The 21,523-nt window shown below is 32.5% G+C and overlaps 2 protein-coding genes across 3 annotated transcripts in view; both read left to right on the top strand.

Annotated features, from left to right (window-relative positions):
* Positions 1–1,344: 1,344 nt before the first annotated feature.
* LOC143225756 (uncharacterized) lies at positions 1,345–21,211 on the top strand. Of its 2 annotated transcripts, none has more exons than XM_076455719.1 (4): positions 1,345–1,487; positions 12,555–12,699; positions 13,078–13,163; positions 19,807–21,211. In XM_076455719.1, the coding sequence occupies exons 3-4, from the start codon at positions 13,109–13,111 to the stop codon at positions 20,679–20,681; spliced, it is 930 nt and encodes a 309-aa protein (XP_076311834.1). In that variant the 5' UTR covers positions 1,345–1,487; positions 12,555–12,699; positions 13,078–13,108; the 3' UTR covers positions 20,682–21,211. The 2 variants fall into 2 exon arrangements, with proteins under 2 accessions (XP_076311834.1, XP_076311824.1); XM_076455709.1 differs by lacking the exon at positions 1,345–1,487 and adding an exon at positions 4,021–4,138.
* Positions 20,857–21,523, top strand: part of LOC143225762 (histone-lysine N-methyltransferase EHMT2-like) — a 28,689-nt gene continuing 28,022 nt past the window's right edge. The window contains 1 exon segment of the mRNA XM_076455733.1: positions 20,857–21,522. Coding sequence (XP_076311848.1) covers positions 20,857–21,522 — 666 coding nt within the window.

Below are 21,523 nucleotides of genomic sequence, written 5' to 3'. Positions count from 1 at the left end.
CACGAGGGCTATCTGCGCTAGCCGTCCCTAATTTAGCAGTGATAGTCATTAACTCTTGGGCCACTCTTTTACCCACAAATTATAACGTCTCCACGGTTGAAAGTGTGAGCATGTTTGGTGTAATGGGGACTTGAACCCGCGACCCTCAGATTGCGAGTCGAGTACCTGAAAAACACCTAACAGCAATCTTAAAGCAGATGGTTATATGGAAGTTAAAATTTATTCACTTATAAATGGACACAAAAAGACTTAAAAAACAAAGTAACTAAAAATAAGTAATTTAGAAATAGGCATATGGATCGTTACAAAAAGTATAGAATCAATTTGAATCAGAATTCAAAGATTATATTTTAAGTCTAAAAATAGAAACTCTTAAAAAAAAGGAAAATAAACCATGCTGGAAATCGTATTTATATTGTTTTATTTAGCTTACAAGTTACTGTTTTAATTCCCTGTCTACAGTAGTCATCGATTTTAATGGATCAAAAAAATGATTGAAGTAAGACTGAGTTTCAGGCGCACGGGCCCGGCATGGCCTAGCGCTTAAGGCGTGCGACTCGTAATCCGAGGGTCGCGGGTTCGCGCCCGCGTCGCGCTAAACATGCTCGCCCTCCCAGCCGTGGGGGTGTATAATGTGACGGTCAATCCCACTATTCGTTGGTAAAAGAGTAGCCCAAGAGTTGGCGGTGGGTGGTGATGACTAGCTGCCTTCCCTCTAGTCTTACACTGCTAAATTAGGGACGGCTAGCACAGATAGCCCTCGAGTAGCTTTGTGCGAAATTCCCAAACAAACAAACAAAAAAATTCAGGCGCACGTTGAGACAAATCCGAAAATTTGCTGCCGGTAGAGGTTATGTAATTTCTCCGGTTAATTTGGTTTGTATAATGAAATGTAGATGAATTAATTGACGAAATGTAAAAACGAAATTCGAAACAAACAAACCAGTCCTCCCTGCTAGAGACGTCAGATAACCCAGTTAAGTTTAGTTGTATTAAACAACAACAAAGAAACAAGTGTTCCCGGTATGTGTTTATACTATAGTTTTTTATTTCAACTGATATATTTAAATATACTGCGGACCAACAGTTGTCACAGAAACACCAACAAAAGAACTCTGACTTTACTATTACTAATTATATTAATGAAGAACATTAATTCTGATAATGTAATTAAAATGTTTATCATAGACATGAGAAAAATTTAATATAACGATGAGATATAAGTATTTGTAACAACGTTGAAAGGTGTTTGTTATAACTCTGATATCACGACAGTTATCCCTATTTTTGTGGAAATTATGTTTGACGATATATTATTTTGTTTTAAAGTGTAAAATTTCCGAAGGAGTGTGTGTGGGTTTTCTTATAGCAAAGCCACATCGGGCTATCTGTCGAGCCCATCGAGGGGAATCGAACCCATAATTTTAGCGTTGTAAATCCGGAAACTTACATTTCCGAAGGAAAAGAAGAGCGTAAGCCTAATATAGGTAATGTACAATAACTTTTGTTTATTGTATCTACTGTATATATATATATATATATATATATATATTTGGTTTTTAACTTCGCGCAAAGTTACAAGAGGGCTATCTGCGCTAGCCGTCCCTAATTTAGTAGTGTTAGACTAGAAGGAAGGCAACTAGTCACTACCACCAACCGCCAACTCTTAGGGTACTCTTTTACCAACAAAGAGTGGGATTGACCGTCACACTATAATGCTTCCACGTCTGAAAGGGCGAGCATGTTTGGTGTGACGGGGATTCGAACTCGCGACCCTCCAGGATCGATACGAAGATCTAAGTTGGAATTAAAACAACAATAATTTTCTTTTCGGTTACCACTTTTATTTTCTAACATTAATAGAGCACTGAAGTTAAACTCCTCACAAAATTGTCCCTTAGTTAAAAAACTAAATTTCAGTATCTTTCGTTGTTAACTATTTTAGAAAGATAAAACAGGTGTTTGCACATAAATTATATGTTTTTTCCTTGCTCATACTCTCAGGCCCCCAGTGGCTCAGCGGACTCACACCGCTAGAACTGGGTTTTGATACCTGTGGTGGGTAGAGCGTAGATAGCCCATTGTGTAGCTTTGTGCTTAACTATATAAAATTAGAAACTTAATTGTACAAGCACAATTCATGTATTAAATATAAAAAACGTAAACAACTATAAGGAAATCGTGTCTTAAAGCTAGAATTCAAAAAAAAATTTGTTGTCTTTTATCTGTCTCTGAATTTAACACTCAGTTTATGTTTATATCGATAATAAAGCACTGAGAGAAATATTAAGTTTTTGCCATTTGTCCCCTGATAAACAGAGATAAACTTAATTCCACTGTGAGATGTAGATGGCAGCCATATTATTCTCGATTTTATTACATTAAAAATATATTAATGCTCATCAAATTACTGCTACTGTGTTATTTATAAAAAAAAACATGTTATGTCGCTGACAATAACGTCGTTTCAGATTTAAAAGACATTTAAATCCTTTAAGAACAGGGTTGATACACTTAAGGACGTCAACTTTATGTCAAGTTATACAGTCACCTTATTTTGATTATTAACACAGAATGTACACAGTTACGAAAATAATGGGGAAAAAAATCGAGAAATGCTACGTGATAGATTCCTGAAGAGGGGGTGGGATCCTGATGACGTAACTGATTGCCTTTGCTCTACAATTTATATTGATTTGTACAGTTTGAAATGTTGGAAACCAGTAACAGGTTTTCTTTATTACGTCATCAAATTTATGTCCTTTTGGTAGATAGTATTCTCGTCCCCACCATGCATGTAATCCGAAGGTTGCGTGTTCGAATCCCCGTCACACCAAACATGCTCGCCCTTTCAGCCGTGGGGATGTTATAATGTTACGGTCAATCCCGTTGGTAAAAGAGTAGCCGAAGAGTTGGCGGTGGATGTTGATGACTAGCTGCCTTTCCTTTAGTCTTTCACTGTTAAATTAGGGACGGCTAGCGCAGATAGCTCTCATGTAGCTGTGCGCGAAATTCAAACCAAACCACCATGCTAATTACGCCACTGCTTATCTTGAGCAAAACAAAAAAAATCTGAGTGAATGAACTGTTAAGCATCTTCTGCACACTTAAATAGTTATAAAATACTTCTGGGATCAGCTTCAGGGATGGAGTCGACACCTGTCTCATCCATCAGATTTGGAAAATGGTGGATAAATTTCTTAAGCTTCATTCACAGATTATGCAATGGTGTAAAGAGCTGAGTGGGTCATTTGAGGCGCTCCCTGTTATGATGGAAATTTTTAATGAATGTCATTTTCATTTAATATTCCTGAATGGCGAAGTTTCTGCAGACATTCCTAAACTGGGAGTGGTCTCAGCTCGTGAAACCTTTCTGAAGCAATTTTATATTCACAGTTTCATCTGTTCTAATTTTATTAAAGAAGACTACAAATTTCACTTTAATTAATAATTTGCAAGAAAGTATTAAAAAACGTTGATCGCAATTATAGTCTCTTTGATACATATGTAACACAGAAGAACTAATATATATGCCATTTGTAAATAACATCACTTACAGGTGTACGAATATTAATTCTTACGTAGACATAAAGTAGTAGCTTTACTCCCAATGGCGTGTTGATGTATAAACGTGTGTATTCATTGAGAGTGATAAAATAATGACGTTAAAAATAAAAGAGTGGAATATTAGACATCAGGTCATAAGTTAGCATTAGGTAAAATATGTTGCAGCTCTCTGAAAAATTAGTAATAGCATAAAGTATGTTCTTAAAAACTTTCGTGACAGTTGCTTTACGCGTTCCCTCGTCTGCAGATTGAAGCTTGACTGTGATGCATGCCGAATAGTAAAGGATATGATTTTAACCAAATATGAACATGAAAATAGATAAATAGGTGCATCTATGCTAAAACTGAAACAGTCTTATAACATTTCTTAAGATAATTCTGTTGGATCCCTATGAAAAATCTTTACATTTCAGTGATTTCATGTGTTTGGCTGAGTTACACGCGATTCCTTTTCTGTTTACTACGCTTTGTCACGATTCACGCAAGTAGGTCCTAAGCTTCTTGGCGCAAGCATACATACCCTTGCTAGCAGGTCATTTTCAAGATGGCAACCGTCGAGATATTTTCGCGGGTAAGTTGCTTCAGGTTTAAGGACCTTAATTTTTCTTGTTTCTGTACATTGTGTAGTGGTTGAAAGTTAGCGGAATATCTGTTTTGAGGGAAACAGATGTGATTTCTCGGATCATTGTCTTCCCAGTCATGTTTGCATTTGGAATAATTCAACCACGAGGTCTTAATATCTACCGGTTACTGAATCGCACTAATATTACATTGGAGCCTTTGTGAAGAATAGTCAGGCTTGGTTGTACTTTATTTCTTTATGATTCCCGCCTGCCCTCTGCCGTTACAAGTTGTTGGCCATTAACGCTTTTGTAGGCGCGGTGTTCAATTTTTAAATTAAGTACAGTTTTGTTTGTTACATTTGCTTCAATTTCATATATATCTTGTGGCCCGTTTGCGCGAACTTCGAAATTTCGAAGATTCATTTTTAGTTAAGTTGATTTTTTATAGGGATAAAGTCTCGGACGTACTTAATGAACCAATTTACCTCAGCAGTTCAACTCATAATAATTATTATTTTAAGATTTAAAATAAAATTCACAGAAAAAAGTATTGTAACTTACGCAGAAACGCACAAATTTAAACTAATGTGAAAAGTCAGAAGTGATTATTGAACTATGGTAATTTTTGTTTTGTTTTTTGGAAAATCTCGTCAAAAATCGTGTTAAGAGCAGTTAAACATAACACTAATGTCTTGTTGTTAATATAATTTTTTGTTAAACTTGTAATAATGAAACATATATTTCGTACTAAAATTATATGTGTTTGATATTCTCTGTAAGTGAAAGATGTTAAATTTGTTTGACTGTGAGTTAAGTTCAATCTGGATTCTAGAGCAATGTGTTTATGAACCTATGTTATATAAATTTGAAATTTCTCTTTACCATACTGGTGATAAAAGACATTAAACCAAATAACATTCCTTTTAGGAGTAAGAGCTTTTTATAATTGTTTATCTTTTAAGATCAAATATTTTTCAGAAATGTGATAATTTAGATAATATCTTCAGAGGCTTGAAGTAAAAACTCATATTTCCAGACCTCTTTGTGATTAATTTTTCTTGTAATTTCTTAATTTTATGGAAAATGTTAGTACTTGAAACTTAATTATTGAGTATTGGACAGCCATGATCCTGATTTCACTCCATATCAACTTTTAAGTTTTGTCATTACAATTGAGAAATGTTTAGAAGCCATATTTCAGTGTAGTTCTTCTTACCAAATTTGGAAAATTTCTTTTTTTTTTCAGCACTATGTTTTTTGTTATATGTGTATTATGAATTTTAGTTGGTATGAACATCAGTTTTTCTATTTATGATAGCCTACCACAGCCTTAAAGATTTCCCTACTTTAATAAAATAATTGGATAAAATATTTTCCTTGAAACTGTACACCTAAATCATAGGCATGGTTATTGCATTTTTATGAATGTTCTATCTGTATATTATGACTTGAAACTTAAGAGACTAAAGCCTTAAACAAGCTATAATTAAGGTCTTTGTTTTAAGACTTGCATTTCCCATTAAAAAATGCAAAGCTTTTTATGTACTTGTTTCATTAAAGATGTGCGCTTGCAAGTCCACAAAGTCATGGGTACAGAAACATTTGAATCTTTTTCTAATGTCACCAACATTAATTTTCCACAGATACTTTACATATTTATGTATAATTTAAGAACAACAAAGGACATGGTAAATCTAGGCCATCCTATCCACTACACTTTGCCCTAAAATACAAATAGAACACAAAGCCAGCTCTTATCATTCAAGTATTTATTGAAACTGCTTTAAAGTAACTACATCTACCACATGTAAAGGGGAGACTTTTCAAAGAGAACTTCCCTTACTGTATGTGGTTTCAGCATTAAATATTAAAAATCAATACAGTAAGTTACTTTAACAATCAGATCCCCTTGAACTTTTTCAGGAAAAGCAAGTTTATATATCTTAACCCACCCATATATGAAAACATTTACATCATAGTAACCCTCTTCTGAATTGCTTGAAACAAGTCAAAGCCCTTTTTAAAGTAAGGGGCCCAAAATTGAACACATTACTCTAAATATGACCTACCCAGTCCTATCTAATGAATTGCAACCTCTTTAGACTTGTACTCAGTATTTCTGTAGATGCAATCTAAGATCTTTTTTGTTCTACCATTAAGAAGAGCACATTGTTTGGATCACTTGAGATACTCATTAACCAGAACACCAAGATCCTTTTCTTCCATAACACTATCCAGGTTATTCCTATCAAAGTATACTCATAATATGTATTTGTGATATGCTACCTTGCATTTATTATAACCAAAAGCCATCTGCAAATTTATTCATCAGTCATGCAAAGGAATAGAAATTCTTTGTAAAGTAGCATTTTTCTCACAGCCAAAACAAACAAAACTTTCATATCATCAGTGTATTTAAATTATTTATTGTCCAGTTCTTCATCTGTGCAACAGGTAGCCTCCTTGACTGAACTTCATTCATAAACCTTCTGCTTTCTTCTATCCAAAGAACCAACCTGTCCTTTTACACCTATGGAAAGAATGTTTTTAAAAGATATTCATGAGAAACATTGCTGTCTATCTAATAAAATTCATAACTTTGTTAAATGGCTTTGCAAATCACTTTTACCAGACTTTCCAAAACTTTTTCCCATCATAAGAATAATAAGTCTGTAATTACTGAGAAGATTTTTGTCATCTTCCTTTGAAAAGAGGAGTAACATTGGCCAGTGTCCAATCTTCTGGCTACTGCCCACTATTTAAGGAATTAGAGAAGAAGTAACATATGGCTCATGTATCCAGTGTTTAACTTTCTTCAAAACCCTTCGTTAAATATCTGTCTCAGGAGTCTTATCATTATTTATACTTCCCAATTTGTTTTCTTAACAGTCTCAGAACTAATGTGATCTTGTTTCCATCTAGCAATTCTTCAGGATGAGGAATATTGCTTAAATCTTTATTATTAAAAATTGGAGAAAAAAAGAATTTAATAATCAATTGAATCCAATGTATTCGAAAGATGGGTGGTATGGCAATTAAAACTGTAATTAAAATAAAATACAGAACAATGTTTAGACCCATAATCATCAAATATTAGCCTTTGTGTGGCGTCTTTAAAAACCATATTCTCATCCTAACAGTTTGCTTACCCTTAATGTGTTTAAAGAAATCATTGGTATCAACTTTTACATTTTTCCTTTTTGACCAACTCTTAAGCTTCTCTACCTCTTAACTCTTCTATCATTACAGTTAGTTTAATTTACCATTTTATCTAAACAGAACATTCCTCTCTTGAATATTTAAGAAATTTTAAAAAGTTTTTCCACATTCGAGGTATATCCAGTTATGTCATTTGCCCAATTTGCAACATATAATTCTTCTAATCCTTTCAGAATTTACCTTTCTTGAAGTTTGAAACCAAAATTCCATTGTTCCTTATTTGCATATACAAACATGAAGTTTATTGGACAATGACTACTTGCATCCGAATGTTTCCCATCCTATACTCTATCAAAGTTGAGAATAAATCTAAACTGGTATTGTTCCTTGTACCTAGTTGGTAAAAAGAAATCACAAACAGTTTATAAAAAAAAAAAAAGTCTTCCTTAGGATTTGACTGTATAACATTTTTGAACTATACTCTTCAAATTAAAAATGTTCCATAACTACTACCTCATTAACAGTTAAATTATTTACTGCACTGTAGGATTTTTGATTAATTTCATCTGGTGGTCTGTAACAAATTCTAATTGTCTTCCCCCATTTATTACCACTAAGAGAAATTTAATTTACCTTTATTGCTACCAGCTTTGTTCATGATGTTACATGCAAAGTCATTCCTTTTCTTAGTACTCTATCCTTATTAAATAAAAACATGTTTTTCAAAGTAATTTCTCTCATTAAAATTGTCTACAATTAATCAGGTTTTGGTTAGAATTCTCTAGAATTAATGTAAGAAGTGTTAAGCCTACCACCAAAATTGTCTGCCCCTACTCCATTTAAATGTAAACCAATATTCCAAAAACTTCCCTTTTCCCATTGAACTGATCCCATTAATGGAACCTAGCCAACCTACGTGTGCTTAGGTTATACCTTAGCCCAAGTGACCTACTTGTAAATTTACCCTAGCAGTTAAGTCTTGGAAGTATTTTTGACAGAATTAAGTTGGTAGGGCCCTATTTTTTTTTTTTTTATGAGTGTCTCTTGTTTAAGAGTTATCTCACCTGACCTACTCTTTCTTTCATCATTACTCCCTGTGTGCACCACAAAAATTTGTCTGTTGCTAGCACTCTATCGCTTGCTGTGTTAATTATATCTTCCATCTCTGTACCAAGACGACACGTTGTTCTTTCCTTTGTATTTGCCCCTGTAGTTGTTCCATGCTAAATAATTACCTGTAACAATAACCTCCTTAATGTTTTTTGTTCCTATCCCATTCCCTTCTCTAGTTTCTCATTGACACAAGTTAAATGTTGAAATCTGTTATACGATAGAAAGTGCTAATAAAACCCACTAATAATAATGCTGAATTGTGTTTCTTTTGTAATATAATCAGCATTCTTTTAACACAACAAATGGACATTCAGTGTTCTTGTACTGTGTATTTAAATGTACAAAGAAATATATTTTAATATTAAAGTACATTTTCCATTTCTTGAACCATCCTCAGAGACAGGGTGATATCAACCTTGCCCATTGTCTTCAGGTAATAGAAGGAACAGCAAATTTAGTTGTTGAATCAAATTACACTGCTGTAAACACATCAGATGATGTAAGTTACTTTTCAGAACCTCATAAGTAATGTTTATTTTGTCAGAAACTTAACAATTAAACCACTTTCTAACACTAGATGACCTAAGTTGATCAGCTGCTTCATAATAAAGTAATAATGAATGTTTTAGGTTTTATAGGAAAGTGTAATCTCTTTTAAACATGGTCAGAAGACCTAGGAAACTAGGCTTACTAGAAAGAAGTAAAGGGATGTCATAAGAAATTATAACTTTGACCTACTAAACAGAAGTAAAGGGATGTCACAAGAAATTACAACTTAGACCTACTAAACAGAAGTAAAGAGAACAGAAGAAATTATAACTTAGACCGACCAGACAGAAGTAAAGAGAACAGAAGAAATTATAGGTTAGGGTCACTAAAGACAATTAACCCTTTCGGTGAGGTTGGCGACCTCAGTTGACGTGTAGGCTCAGCGCAACAGGCGACCTTCCTTTATTACTGTTATTCTTATGTATTGAATTTAACATATATAGTATTGGGTACAATCACTGAATATTTCAGGGACTTTTGTTGAGTTATTGTCGAGATATCATGCTTTTAGTACTGATACCGTAATTAGTTGAAGTATCAAACATTTATTCAATGCTATGTCAAACATTAAAAGTTGTTATTCAGTGCTGAAAGGGTTAAAGGAAAGACACAAGAAGGTTTAGGCTTGGCTTATGAATTTGATTTCTTTTAGTAGCAAGAGATTCAAAGTTGTCAAAAGTAATTTTTAAAAAACATTTAATAAAAAGTGTGCTGCATTGTTTTAAAAGTTTTTCTCATAAGCAGAGTATTGGAAATTCTTGTTCAAGCATCTAATTTTTAAGAGGAGGAACCATGTCTTGGTTTTTAAAAAGTTGCAGTGTTTGAGATCTTGATTACTAAATCAAATCTTTTGAAATGGAGAATTGAAAGAATTGAAACAATTGTGTATTAGAGGATGTGATTGAACCTTTAATCTAAATGTTTAGCTGAGGATTAATAAAGCAAGTTTCTGTTCTGAATTTTAGAGGCAGGTGGTTATTATAACCTTTTATTCTAGATTGCTGCTTTAAACTTGTACAAGACCAATGAGATATCATTTAGAACTCATTGTGCAGATTTGGTCCCTTTTCTCCAGTATAATACTTGAACATTCTAGACTACATTTGATAATTAGTTAAAAAATTTTAATATGACATAAAATTTAAGGATGACAAGAGATGTGTTGGTTCATTTAGGCTATTCTGTGTTGTAAAATGAAAACTCCAAGCCAGCCCTTATCATCCAAATATTTAACCAGCTTTTCACTTTAATTCCCTTATATTTACTGCATCCAACAATTTTTAAAGTAACCTGTTCCAATGGTCAACTATCCTGCTTGATTTTTCTTTAGATGAAAATAACTTTTACCCTGCCATAATTTACATTTATCTCCTAATCTTACCATTCTCACTATTGAAAATTAAAAACAAAGATATTGCATTGACAGTATCAGTGTCCTTAACAATCTTAAACATCACAATTGTGTGCTGACCTCTTCATCTTAGGCATAATTCTAACAGATCTTTGAATCCCTTCATGGTTCAATGTCCTTCATTACATGAGGAGCCCAAGATGAAACACAGTATTCCAAATGTGGCTTAACCAGTGACTAGTATATTAAAATTACAACTTCATTAGACTTGTATTTCAATAGATACACAACCTAAAATTCCTATACAGATTGGATGGTTTTTGGAGACTGATCAACCAGAACACACAGATCTTTTTATGACATTAAAGCTGTTCTCTTTGTTTTTGCAATTGAAATTATGATAACCCACATAAATTGTTACATTTATCACAATTAAAACCCAACTGCCATTTCTTCACCAAACTCACTGAATGATCAAAGCCCCTTTTGTAAAGTAGCAGCATCCTCATCACAACCAGCAACATCCAATACGTTAACATCATAGTCAATTAAGCGTTTTATGGACTATATCTTCATCTGCATCACTGATGGATGCCACGTATAGCAAAGGTCCTAATACTGAGCTCTAAGGTATCCTGTTTGTGATATTAATCCAATGCGATTGCTCTATTTATAACAAACCTCTGGTTTCTTCCATCCAGCCATGTTCCCATGCTATGAGCCAGTTTTTCCTCTACATCTATTAAGATATTTTTAAGAAGTCTTTTATGTGGCACCTCTTTAAATGCTTTCTGAAAGTCCAGAAATCTGCACTCTTACTTGTATCTGTGCAAGCAGTAGCCTCTCTAGAGACTTGTGAAACAAGGTTTTCCTCTAATGGAACATTTTTGATTCCTTCTGGTGTAAGTAGTAGACCTATAATTAGTTTCTGTAACCTCCCTTCAAAAAAAGGAGTAACCTAACTTCCAGAAGACTGGAAGGATTATTTAAATAGTCCTTAAATAGTATCAAGTAGCTTACACAGCTTGCCCTTACTGTCTTTCAGACCTTTTTGGTAAATATCTATTCAAGAGTTGTAACATTCTTTAAACTTCCCAGTTTCTTCTTAAACTCAAAATTAATGTGGTCATCTTATTCAGTCTTGTTTCTAGCTTACAGTTCAGGGTGATGAATATTTTTTAAATCTTGATTAATAATAATTAAAAAAATATTCCAGCTATCCCTATATATCATTCTTGTCTCATCCTTCAAAGTTCCTACAGCTACTTAGTGTTTCTAATTTATAGGGAACATGTACATCTTTAATATTTACAAAATTTGTTTTGGAAATTTGTCCACATTTGATGAGTATCTCCAATTAACTGTCTTTTGATGGAGAGCTTAAACATCGGGCTTTGTTGTTTTTTCCAGAATGCATAAGAGCTACAGGTCAGATGGTTTTGGTGTTTAAAATTGCAAGGGGTTTCAATGGATAGTTTTTAGGTAATCTCTGATTGGTGAGAAGTTAAATGTTAAGAATTGGAAATAGTAGTTATATAGGGAAATGATATCATTGGTGTAAGGTTGTGGAGTGCAGTGGTTTAATATCCTCAATGTTTTGTTTCATCCATCATTATTACTACAATGTGAAATTAAAAGATTAGCTGATGTAATGTTGGTTCAAATTTATGTAAATTTGTTGGTTTGTTGTGTGGATATAAAGGAGTAGATTGTAAGTTTTGGTTTATACTGTTTTGCTGAGTGATTGTGTGACTTTGTATCATTACAAATTAATAAATACTAATTTTGAACATTGTGAACATGGATAGGTCTTGAACAATAATTGTCTAGAATTATTTAGCACTGGCTAAATGAAATTAGATAAAATTACTTTTAAAGAAGTTTGATTAAAAACTATTCATAGTGTAAACACTTCAACTTGTTTAGTTTATCATATGGACTATTTTTATCAGTACACTCACAAATGTCCTGTAATTTGATGTTTTATTTAGAGTAACAGTTGTTTAAGTTCATACAAGTATCAGTTTTGATATTAAGCAGTGGTATTATGACTTAAGTTTCAAGTAAAATAGCCCTAAGTTGCCTTCTCTCTCTCTCTCTCTCTCTGTGATGTATTTTTTAACTGATTTCTAAGCTGAAGTCCTAATGGCTAATTAAAATATAATTTGATAATTTGCTTGAAAAGCCAGCAGAATAACCTGTTTTGGTGCTTCAGTGTGGTGTCTGCAAAAAAAGTTTTTTATTTATTTTAGTTTGGTGTTATGCCTGCTATGGTGTCTTGGAACTTAAATTGAACATTATCACTGCGATAGAAGACACTGACTGATGTGTTGATGAAAAGTGTAGAAGTTTACTTTTGAAGGCAACCTGTGAGGAAATAGTAAAGTTAGTGTTAAGGTAATCTGATTTACAGAAATTTTGAATATTTTGTTTGTTATTTATGTTTTGTTTGTACGACAGTGTTAAACTGGATGGTAAATGAGTGAGGGTGTAAAAATGTATTTTGAGAGTCAGCTCGACCATTAGGCTAGAGATGAGTTTAATCAAGACAACTTAATAGTTGTACATAGAGGGCCAGTTAGGGATGTGAAAGTTAAAACTTGGTAAGTTTTCAAGATTTGTTTCTAAGTATGAACACATGAAAATGTTAATATTGTGCACATCGTGATGTGTTTGTACATTTAATATATGTTTTTGTTTCACAAGATCACGTTTAAAACCTTATTATAATGTATTTTCTTACTGTGTGATAAGTTTTGAATTTTGTCTGTTTAGGTGGTATTTGTGTTCTAATAGCATTCACGCAATGCAAAGTGGGAACTCAACACATTGGTATGGGAGAGGATCACGACAGCACAGAGGTAATGTGAGAACATCAGTAAAGAGCAGAATTTTTTATTTTTGTTGCTAATGATGTAAGATACTTGTTTTTTAAGCAGGATTATTCACCTGAATTTTTCATAAAACTATATTCTCGTGTGTGTGTATTATAATGTACTTCTAGCTTCAAAATAATAATTTCAGAACACTTCAAATATTTATATAAACTTGACTAAAAGTTTTTCAGGGAAAGAATATTTTTCTAGGTAATGTTTTTATAACAGATGTATTGAAAATGCTTTCTGTGCTGTAGTATAACTCCTGATTACAAATGCAAGGTTCATAAAGAACAACTTATTGCTTTCTATGATGAATATTAAAGTAGTTGAATTTGGGTTATTTAGGTATGAAGAAATAAAAAGGCTTTATAAGTTTATCATAAGTCTTTGTCAACTGAAAGGTATGTTTGTAGTTTTTGTGTAGGTACCTAGCTGTAGATCATACGAGTTTCTTAAGTTATTTAAAGCACAGTAGTGATAAATTAAAGGATATGGACTAGTAAGTATTAGTTCTTTGAAGGATGTGTTGTTTAAACATTTAAATTGATTGATGAAAACTTATGTTTTGTATAGAAATTGTAATGTGACATCAGATAACTAGGAGCCATTTGGTTCTTCATTTGCGTTAGTATTAAAAGTATACGAGTTTACAGAACTCAAGAATTCAGTGTTAGACAAACACTTGGAATGAAAAGAACATTTGTTCGAGAAACTGAAATGGAAAAACTTTTAAACACAGTTCTTGTGAAATTTTTTAGTGTAACAGTTTGTTTACGTGTTAAGTTGCTTAAAAGCTACTAGTTCTTAAGGATGTATAATTTTTAGATCGTAAGAGCCTTTGATAACTGTATTCCAATATATTATTTGTTGTACTCTCATAAGAGCTGTTGCTTCATCTATAATCCAAAAACTCAAGTTTATTAATATAACTATTTTATATTCAATGTCTCACAAAAATTTAAAAAGAACTTTGATTCAAAATATTTCCTTTATTTGTTGTTGTTCCAAAGGGAATAACTCCAGAAACACTAAAGATCAAGAACTGTGGAATATAATAAATTAAGTTTTTGTTGAAGATGTTGATTTCACAGTACAAACTTTTATCTTTATGAATGTGAATGTTTTGACTGTAAATTGGAATTAGGGAGAGAGTATGTCAGGATTGTTAGGTTAATTTCTGTTTTATTCTCTAAACTTTTAATGCTGTAAATAGCTTACAATCACAATGCTCTCCTGGATCTTTTTGCTAATCAAAAGATATGCCTCAAACTCGAGTTGCTTTAATTCCAATCTCTTTGGTTGTGCATTACATGCAGAAATTATTGTTTGTCTAAAGGTTCTGTTTTTATATAACATCATTACTATGTTACAGTAGGACCACTTCCGAGCAAATAATACATTCCAGGGTAGGATTAAAAAATTGAAATTTCAAGAAACTCTGTTGTCCACTACTTGCCAGTGTATTGTATTTCTAAACGCCTTGCACTGGAGAAACAGTGTTTGTAATCAGATCTATAAATGAGGTAAAATACTGTTTTATTTGACTTCAAACATTTAGATATTGTGTAATCTATTTACATTCTTCGTTCAAAGTAATGAATGTGAGCAGTCATATGATTGTTAAGATTTCTGTTGTTCATCTTCCTTTCAGAGATATGATGTTGAAGAATCATGTTCACATGAGCCTATATACATTTACAAGAGCCCTTTCTAACAAGGGATTTTGCTTTTTTTGGTGACTTCTGTAATGGTAGGTGGTGCCCACCTGAGGCAGAGATGATGCTCTAACTGTCATATTTGTGGGCTGTTTGCATTTTATTTCTTTAACTGTGCAGAATGTTATTTTTCACACTTTAATAACTGACTATTAAAAACAACTGCTTGATGTATGGCTGCTCTTTAATATAGTTTGGAGTTTTGGTTTTGCATGAATAATCTGTCTGCATATGAAGACTATCTTGTAGTTAAACTATTGCACCAAGTTCGTTTTTTTGTTGCTTTTTGTGTTACATGAAGTCGCTTCATCTTACACTTACAAGGTTATTACTTCATTTATAGTTCTGTCATTTTCAAAGAATTTACCATTTTCCACCTTCTGCTGTTAGTGTTATTTATTTTGTATTTTGAAGGCTTGAACATTTCACTGTCTTGTTTTTTGCTTTGATTTTCATAATGTATTCTTCTCTGAGAGTTTCCAAAGACATAGTTTCACTTCTTGTTGCATAGCTTCAGTATTTCCAGTGTTACAGTTTCAACTATGTCATAAAATGTTCTGTGGTTGACATACACGTAGCTGTGAAATAGACAGTTTGCATTTTGTACTCTTTCCTTCAGGAACTTTTTTTTTATTTCTCAAAAAATTATTTCATTTTAGATCCAACTACCCAGCAAGGCCCTAAAGATCGGTTGGTGCTCTCAAATAATTTTTTAATTCACATCTTTCCTACAAGAATGTCTGGATATCTCGATTAAAGAGTATTTTAGGCATTACTTCTTTCCATTTGGTTTATTCTCACTCACAGGCCTTGGGTGCACCTTAAAATTAGTATGTATCTATTCAGAGTGAGGCCTAATCTTTCTGAATGGACTCTTTGTTTACACAGAAGCTTTTCTTTTACTGTAAACCAAGATAGAATTTTCTTGTCACTATAATTTTCTTGATGATATGACTTCTTTCTTTGTTCCTATTAGACAAAAGCCAGTCCATTTATTTCTCTTGTAATCCTCTTCCTTGGTTTTTTTCATCAAAGTACTTTATATATTATTAGTACTTTCTTGTAGGATGGGCTGTTCCCAACTTCAAGGCTGTACTCTGAACTGACCAGTTTTAAGGGTTACTAGACCTATGTAATCCTTTCACATCAGCCTCAGTATAATATACATGCATTTGTCAACACATTTGCACGATAACTTCTGATATAGCATGTGTATCTTAACAAAATTTGGTAGACTTTTAGTAAAAAATTACAAGTATTTCATATTGAAAAAAATCATACGTTTTCAGTGAAATATTTTTACAAAAGATTTTGTGAATATAGCATTTGTTTCATTACTAGTCTGAGTGTAAAGTGATTCCATGTTATAATTAAAAACTATTCTTCATCCCTAAAATCTCAAATATTATTTATGTAATCTCTTAAAACCTCCTAAATACATTTCAAATATTTGTTTTCAACAAAACTTTATATTTTATTTTATATCCTCTAATTATGTGGAGTCTGTCATTTGACCAACCTCGTAACTATCATAAAAAAATTAGGAATTAAATATAAATTATGCTTTTTTCAAGCTGGTATGACTACACATTATAACATAAAAATAGAAATGTTTCATCTATGTAGCTTAAGTCTCATAACACTATATGTAAACATATGTATTTATTAGTTTTTATGATATTGACTTTCTAGTCATGCCTACCTAACATTACATAGCTTGCACTGATGCAGTGAACATCAGTCAGATCAGTATCCAGTAATATAAAACTGACCTATTGGTCTTCCATGTCTTAGCTGTGTTTTAGTGGACTAGTATTTTGTAATATATAGTCACATTTCAATTATTATAGATTATACTTATGTGTATATAGATATATATATTTATAAATTAATTATTAAACTTATTTTTCTTAAAATATAGAACAATAACTCAAGAAGTAAAGCACACAGTTATCTCTTCTCACTATGACCTTTGTACTCAGCTGCTGCTGGACATAGGCTGCTAAGCATATTAAAATTTTGTATGCGGAGGATATAAAAAAAAATTTATAGGTCGTGTGTGTGTATATACACACGTACAGTTGAATAATCAAAAAATCATAAATAACTACACTAATACCACAGAATTCCACTATAATTTATTAAGCTTAGTTATACATATATATTTAGATTAAAAAATATAAAACTTTGAGCAGGCTAAAGAAACAACCTACCTTCTTGAAAATTTGAATAAAAAGAACATGATAGCCTTTTCATAGATTCAAATGGCTAAGAAAACTACTCTTGGAACATTGTAAGTTGTTGATTGGTTATTAACATTTCATGTATTGTAGTAATAAGAGTATATAATGGACTGTTTCAAAAAATGGAAAGAGTTGAACAGGGCCACCATGTTTGATTCAGTACATAAGTCATATCTTAACAAAATACAAAGATATGAGGTTCTTATTTTATTTTCTGCCTTGATAATATTAGTAATTTTAGTTCCTAATTTGTACAAAACTATAGACTTAGTATTTTAAAAATTTTAAACAGTGCTGCATTCAACATACCACATGACTCCCTAAAATTATATTTGTATGTTCTTTTGATATTTACTTTTAAATTAAGATATTAACTGGTATAATCTACAATTTGATTCCAAACTTAGACATAAGTACATAAAATAGTAGTTTAATACAGTTTTGAATGCAAGTCAATAAATGCGATGACATGGCCTGTGAAACCTGACCTGTTGGTAGGTATTCAAGACATGAAGGTAATGCTTTGGATTCAACATTTATTATAAATACTAGTAAGGCTAAAGATTCATAGTTTCAAGATAAATATTTGACTTATCAGTTCATAAAGCTGCTAGTTTTCTTGTAGCATTGGACACTCACCAATTCAAAGTAATTCTTTGGAGTTGTCAGTTCATTAAGTTACTTGTTCTCTTGTGAGATTGGACATTCACCATATCAAAGTAATGCTCTGAAGCCATCAGTTCATAAAGCTGCTAGTCCTCTTGTAAGATTGGACATTCACCATTTCAGAGTAATAGTTTGAAGCTATTAGTTCATAAAGTCATCAGTCTTATTGTAGGACTGAACATCAACTAAATCAAGGGAATGATTGGAGCCATTGGTTCATAATGTTACTGGTTATCTTATTAGGTTAACCATCTTCTTGTAATTCTTTTTTCTGATTGGTAAAACATCCTGACTTTCATCAACTTTCAGTTTTTTAAAGACATGTAAAATTTGCTCAACTTTTTGCCAAACTCCAGATTTTCATCTCATAGAATATGTGTTTGATAAAATAGTATGACAAACACAGGCTGCTACATAAACTTTGTTTCATCCTACCTGTGTCAGTGGAACAAGTTGCTCATAACTTGCCTATTACAGTGCCTGTCTTGGTAGTTTTTTTTTTAATTTAGTGAGAAACATTTAACTCCTTATTCTGACAGATTATTCTTATACAGTTAAATGTCCACTTGAAAACCTTGGAAATTTTAAAAAAATTTAGTGGGTGAGAAGTTACCAGTTTCTTAGTTTATCAGTTGAAATAAGCACTTTTTGAAAAAGCCCAAGTCTCTTCGGTGGGTGATTTCTTATTTGTGCAACACCTCCATTTTCACTGCTGAGTGAGTCCGAAGATGTATCTTGCTGAATTATTTACTCACATATAGCTTCCTCCTTCTATAGACATAATCAAGAACTTGGAAATAGTAATTTTTATCTACAGTTGTGTGAGGCTAATTCAGTGGCACGAGTTTTGGATTAACTACTGTAAGATGTAAAAATCACTTAATACTCTGTGTTAAAATTTAATTATTTTTTTTTATAGTTAAATACATAGAAAATGACCATCAGGCTAAGAGAAAGGACTTATTACAATATTCTACATTTTTGTGTTTTGTGACCTTCAAATCTTAGCGAATACGAGAGTCGAGTGTACATGTGTATATTACATTCAATAAGTCTGTAAATAAATCAAAGAAATTTTGTAATAGACAAACAAGATTAAATATCACTACTGTGGTATTTTTACATAATGATAATCCAGTGATGAAAGTGGTCCTAGTTAACGTATATGGATTTTTGGAAATAAAGGCCTAATACACACACACTTGTTACCATCATTTTTGGTTAATTTTTGCTACAGTTTGCAGCAAGTCTTAAGTAGGTTCATTAGGCTTTATTATTTAGGGATTAACTGTTGAATTACATGAGTATAATTTCTGAAGCTGTGGTGGTTCACAGAGATACAATTATATTTTAATTCTGTGATGATATGCAGTTGTTTTGGTAATTTTTTTACATTTTGGTTACTGTTGTGTATCATCATTATGATATAAGAAAAGTATGGTAAATTAAAAATTAATTTAAAAGTGCTGTAGATTTAATAAGAGAGTGTTTTTTGATTTCAAGAGCATTTTTATTACATGAGTGTATTTTTGTAAAGTTAACATTTGTCAACATGGTTCTTTCAGTTTGAAAAATTGTATTCAAACTGTAATTTTAATTTTCTTTTCATTAAGATTTAATGATTGGTTGCTTTTTTCGTGACTGTATTTTAATTAAATCTCGGCAGTACACAAACGTAGTGATGATGAACAACAGTGCATTGCTTTAAAATTTTATGTTGCAAATATTGTTTTAAACCTTGCCGTATTGCATGCTATATATACTTTAATATTGTGATATTTTCAGTGATTGTTACTTTCTAAATCTTAAGTTGTATTTACTATGGAATCACAGTAATTTGTCTTTTTTTTGTATTTCAAGTTGCTGGAATGTTCTAAACTTACTTTATTTCTTCATTTTATAACAGTGATTGGAATAGTTTGAAACAAATAAAGAATAAATTTATTGGTTAATTTATGTGTAAAAAGAATCAATATTGAATTGTAAATATTGTTAATGCAGGTTCATACAGAGGTTGGAATCCTTTTCAAGAAAGATTTTCACAAAAATATTGGCATAGGCCTCTACCAAGGGATCAACGTAGATTTAACTTGGACTCTAGGAACCGTTTAAGACAGCAAGATTATATAGGCCAACCAGATCTAAAACACAGAAATTATTTCTCACCACAGACTAGTTCAACTTTTAATAGTGGTCCTTCAAGAGGAAAGATACTGAAAAATAAAAGATTTGTATCTTACTACTATACTTCAGAACCCAAAACAAAAGTTGAAAAGGTCCAAACAAACTTGGAATCAACCAATGAACAAAGGGACACGGTGGAAGGTGTATCAGAAAAGCAAGCACCACAGAAATCTAAATGTAATTTAAGCAAATTATCTACAGTTGTAGTGGAATCTTCAGATAATATTCCAGTTGTAAATGCTGAGGCAAGTACTAGTGGAAGCTTGGAGATTTTTCTAGAAAGTTCAGAAAATAAAAATTGTGAATCTACAGAGAGATTTCTGACACATAAGACTGAAAAGCTAGAGACGCAAAAACATAATGACAGGGAAGAACAAAACCAAGGTGTTGTCGAGGACCAGAGCTCTTTGAGTGAGAAAGATCAAATAGCTAAACAAAAAATATTTAAAGATAAATCTAATAGTAGTAAAGAATCTTGCAAATTTTCTGCCAGCTCTGAAGTTAAACTAAAAGCTGATTTTGATACACTTTCTAACAGTGCATTAAACTTACAAGAAATGAATTCATCTGTAGAAAAGAAAGTTTCTTCTGGACTAAGCAAAGAGAAAACTTGTTTTGATGATCTGCCTAAAACTTCAAAAAAGAGTTTAGGTGGAATGAGTGGTTCTAAAGAGAAAATGGGGGGGTTCTAAAGAGAAACTTGTAAATGAAAAATCATTTAGCCATTTTGGTAGTGTCCCAGGGAAAGATAGTATAAGTAATGTCAAGAAGTCTACCTCTGAATTACAGAAGGAACACATCAAATCATCCTGTGAAAAAGGAGATTCCTCTAATTGTCGTGGTGCCCAAAATTCACCAAAGACACCAATGACTAATATTTTTACAAAGTTAAAACAAGAGGGAAGAGCTAAAATGAGTGCACCTTCTAAAGGGGATCCTATGCAGAACCAAGCACTTTTAAAGTTGGCTGTTAGCAGGGAGACCACAAGCCCAGCAGCAATGATTCGGCAAACGTCTCATGAAAAGAGACCTATATCTGCTAGTTTACCACTCTCTAAAATGGCTGGTTTAAAAAATATCCTCAATTCATTCATGAAAACTTCAATCAGCCAAGTATTAAGAACCAAAATTGATTCTCAGTCAGAAACTAGATCTGAAAGCAGTGATCATTCCTCGACCCACCTAAGCGAGTCTTTAGAAAAAAGCGAGTCAAAAGTGAAAAGTGAGACCAAAGTCAAGGTTGCTGAAACTGTGGAAAAAACTGTAAATGTAGGGGATGCTCCTCATTCTGAAAATAACCAGAGAACCTCCGCTAGCTCAAAAGGAGAAGAACGCACTAGTGAGGACCATTTTGATGAGAGCCATGTAGACAGGAGTAGAATAGAATCCCTCAGTTCACCACAAACCAGACAACCAGTTAAAGCCAGAAAAACCTGCCCAGTTTCTTCAACTCCTAAATCACCAGTTCCAGCAACTTCTTCACCAGATCCTCCAACTCTTGGAGTTTTGCAGAATGCTGTATTGACAAGACAGC

This window comes from Tachypleus tridentatus, chromosome 1 (genome assembly GCF_004210375.1).
Source record: "Tachypleus tridentatus isolate NWPU-2018 chromosome 1, ASM421037v1, whole genome shotgun sequence".
Taxonomy (NCBI): Eukaryota; Metazoa; Arthropoda; class Merostomata; order Xiphosura; family Limulidae; genus Tachypleus; species Tachypleus tridentatus.
Note: the sequence above shows the minus strand (reverse complement) of the source record. Positions and strands in the feature narration are given on the sequence as shown.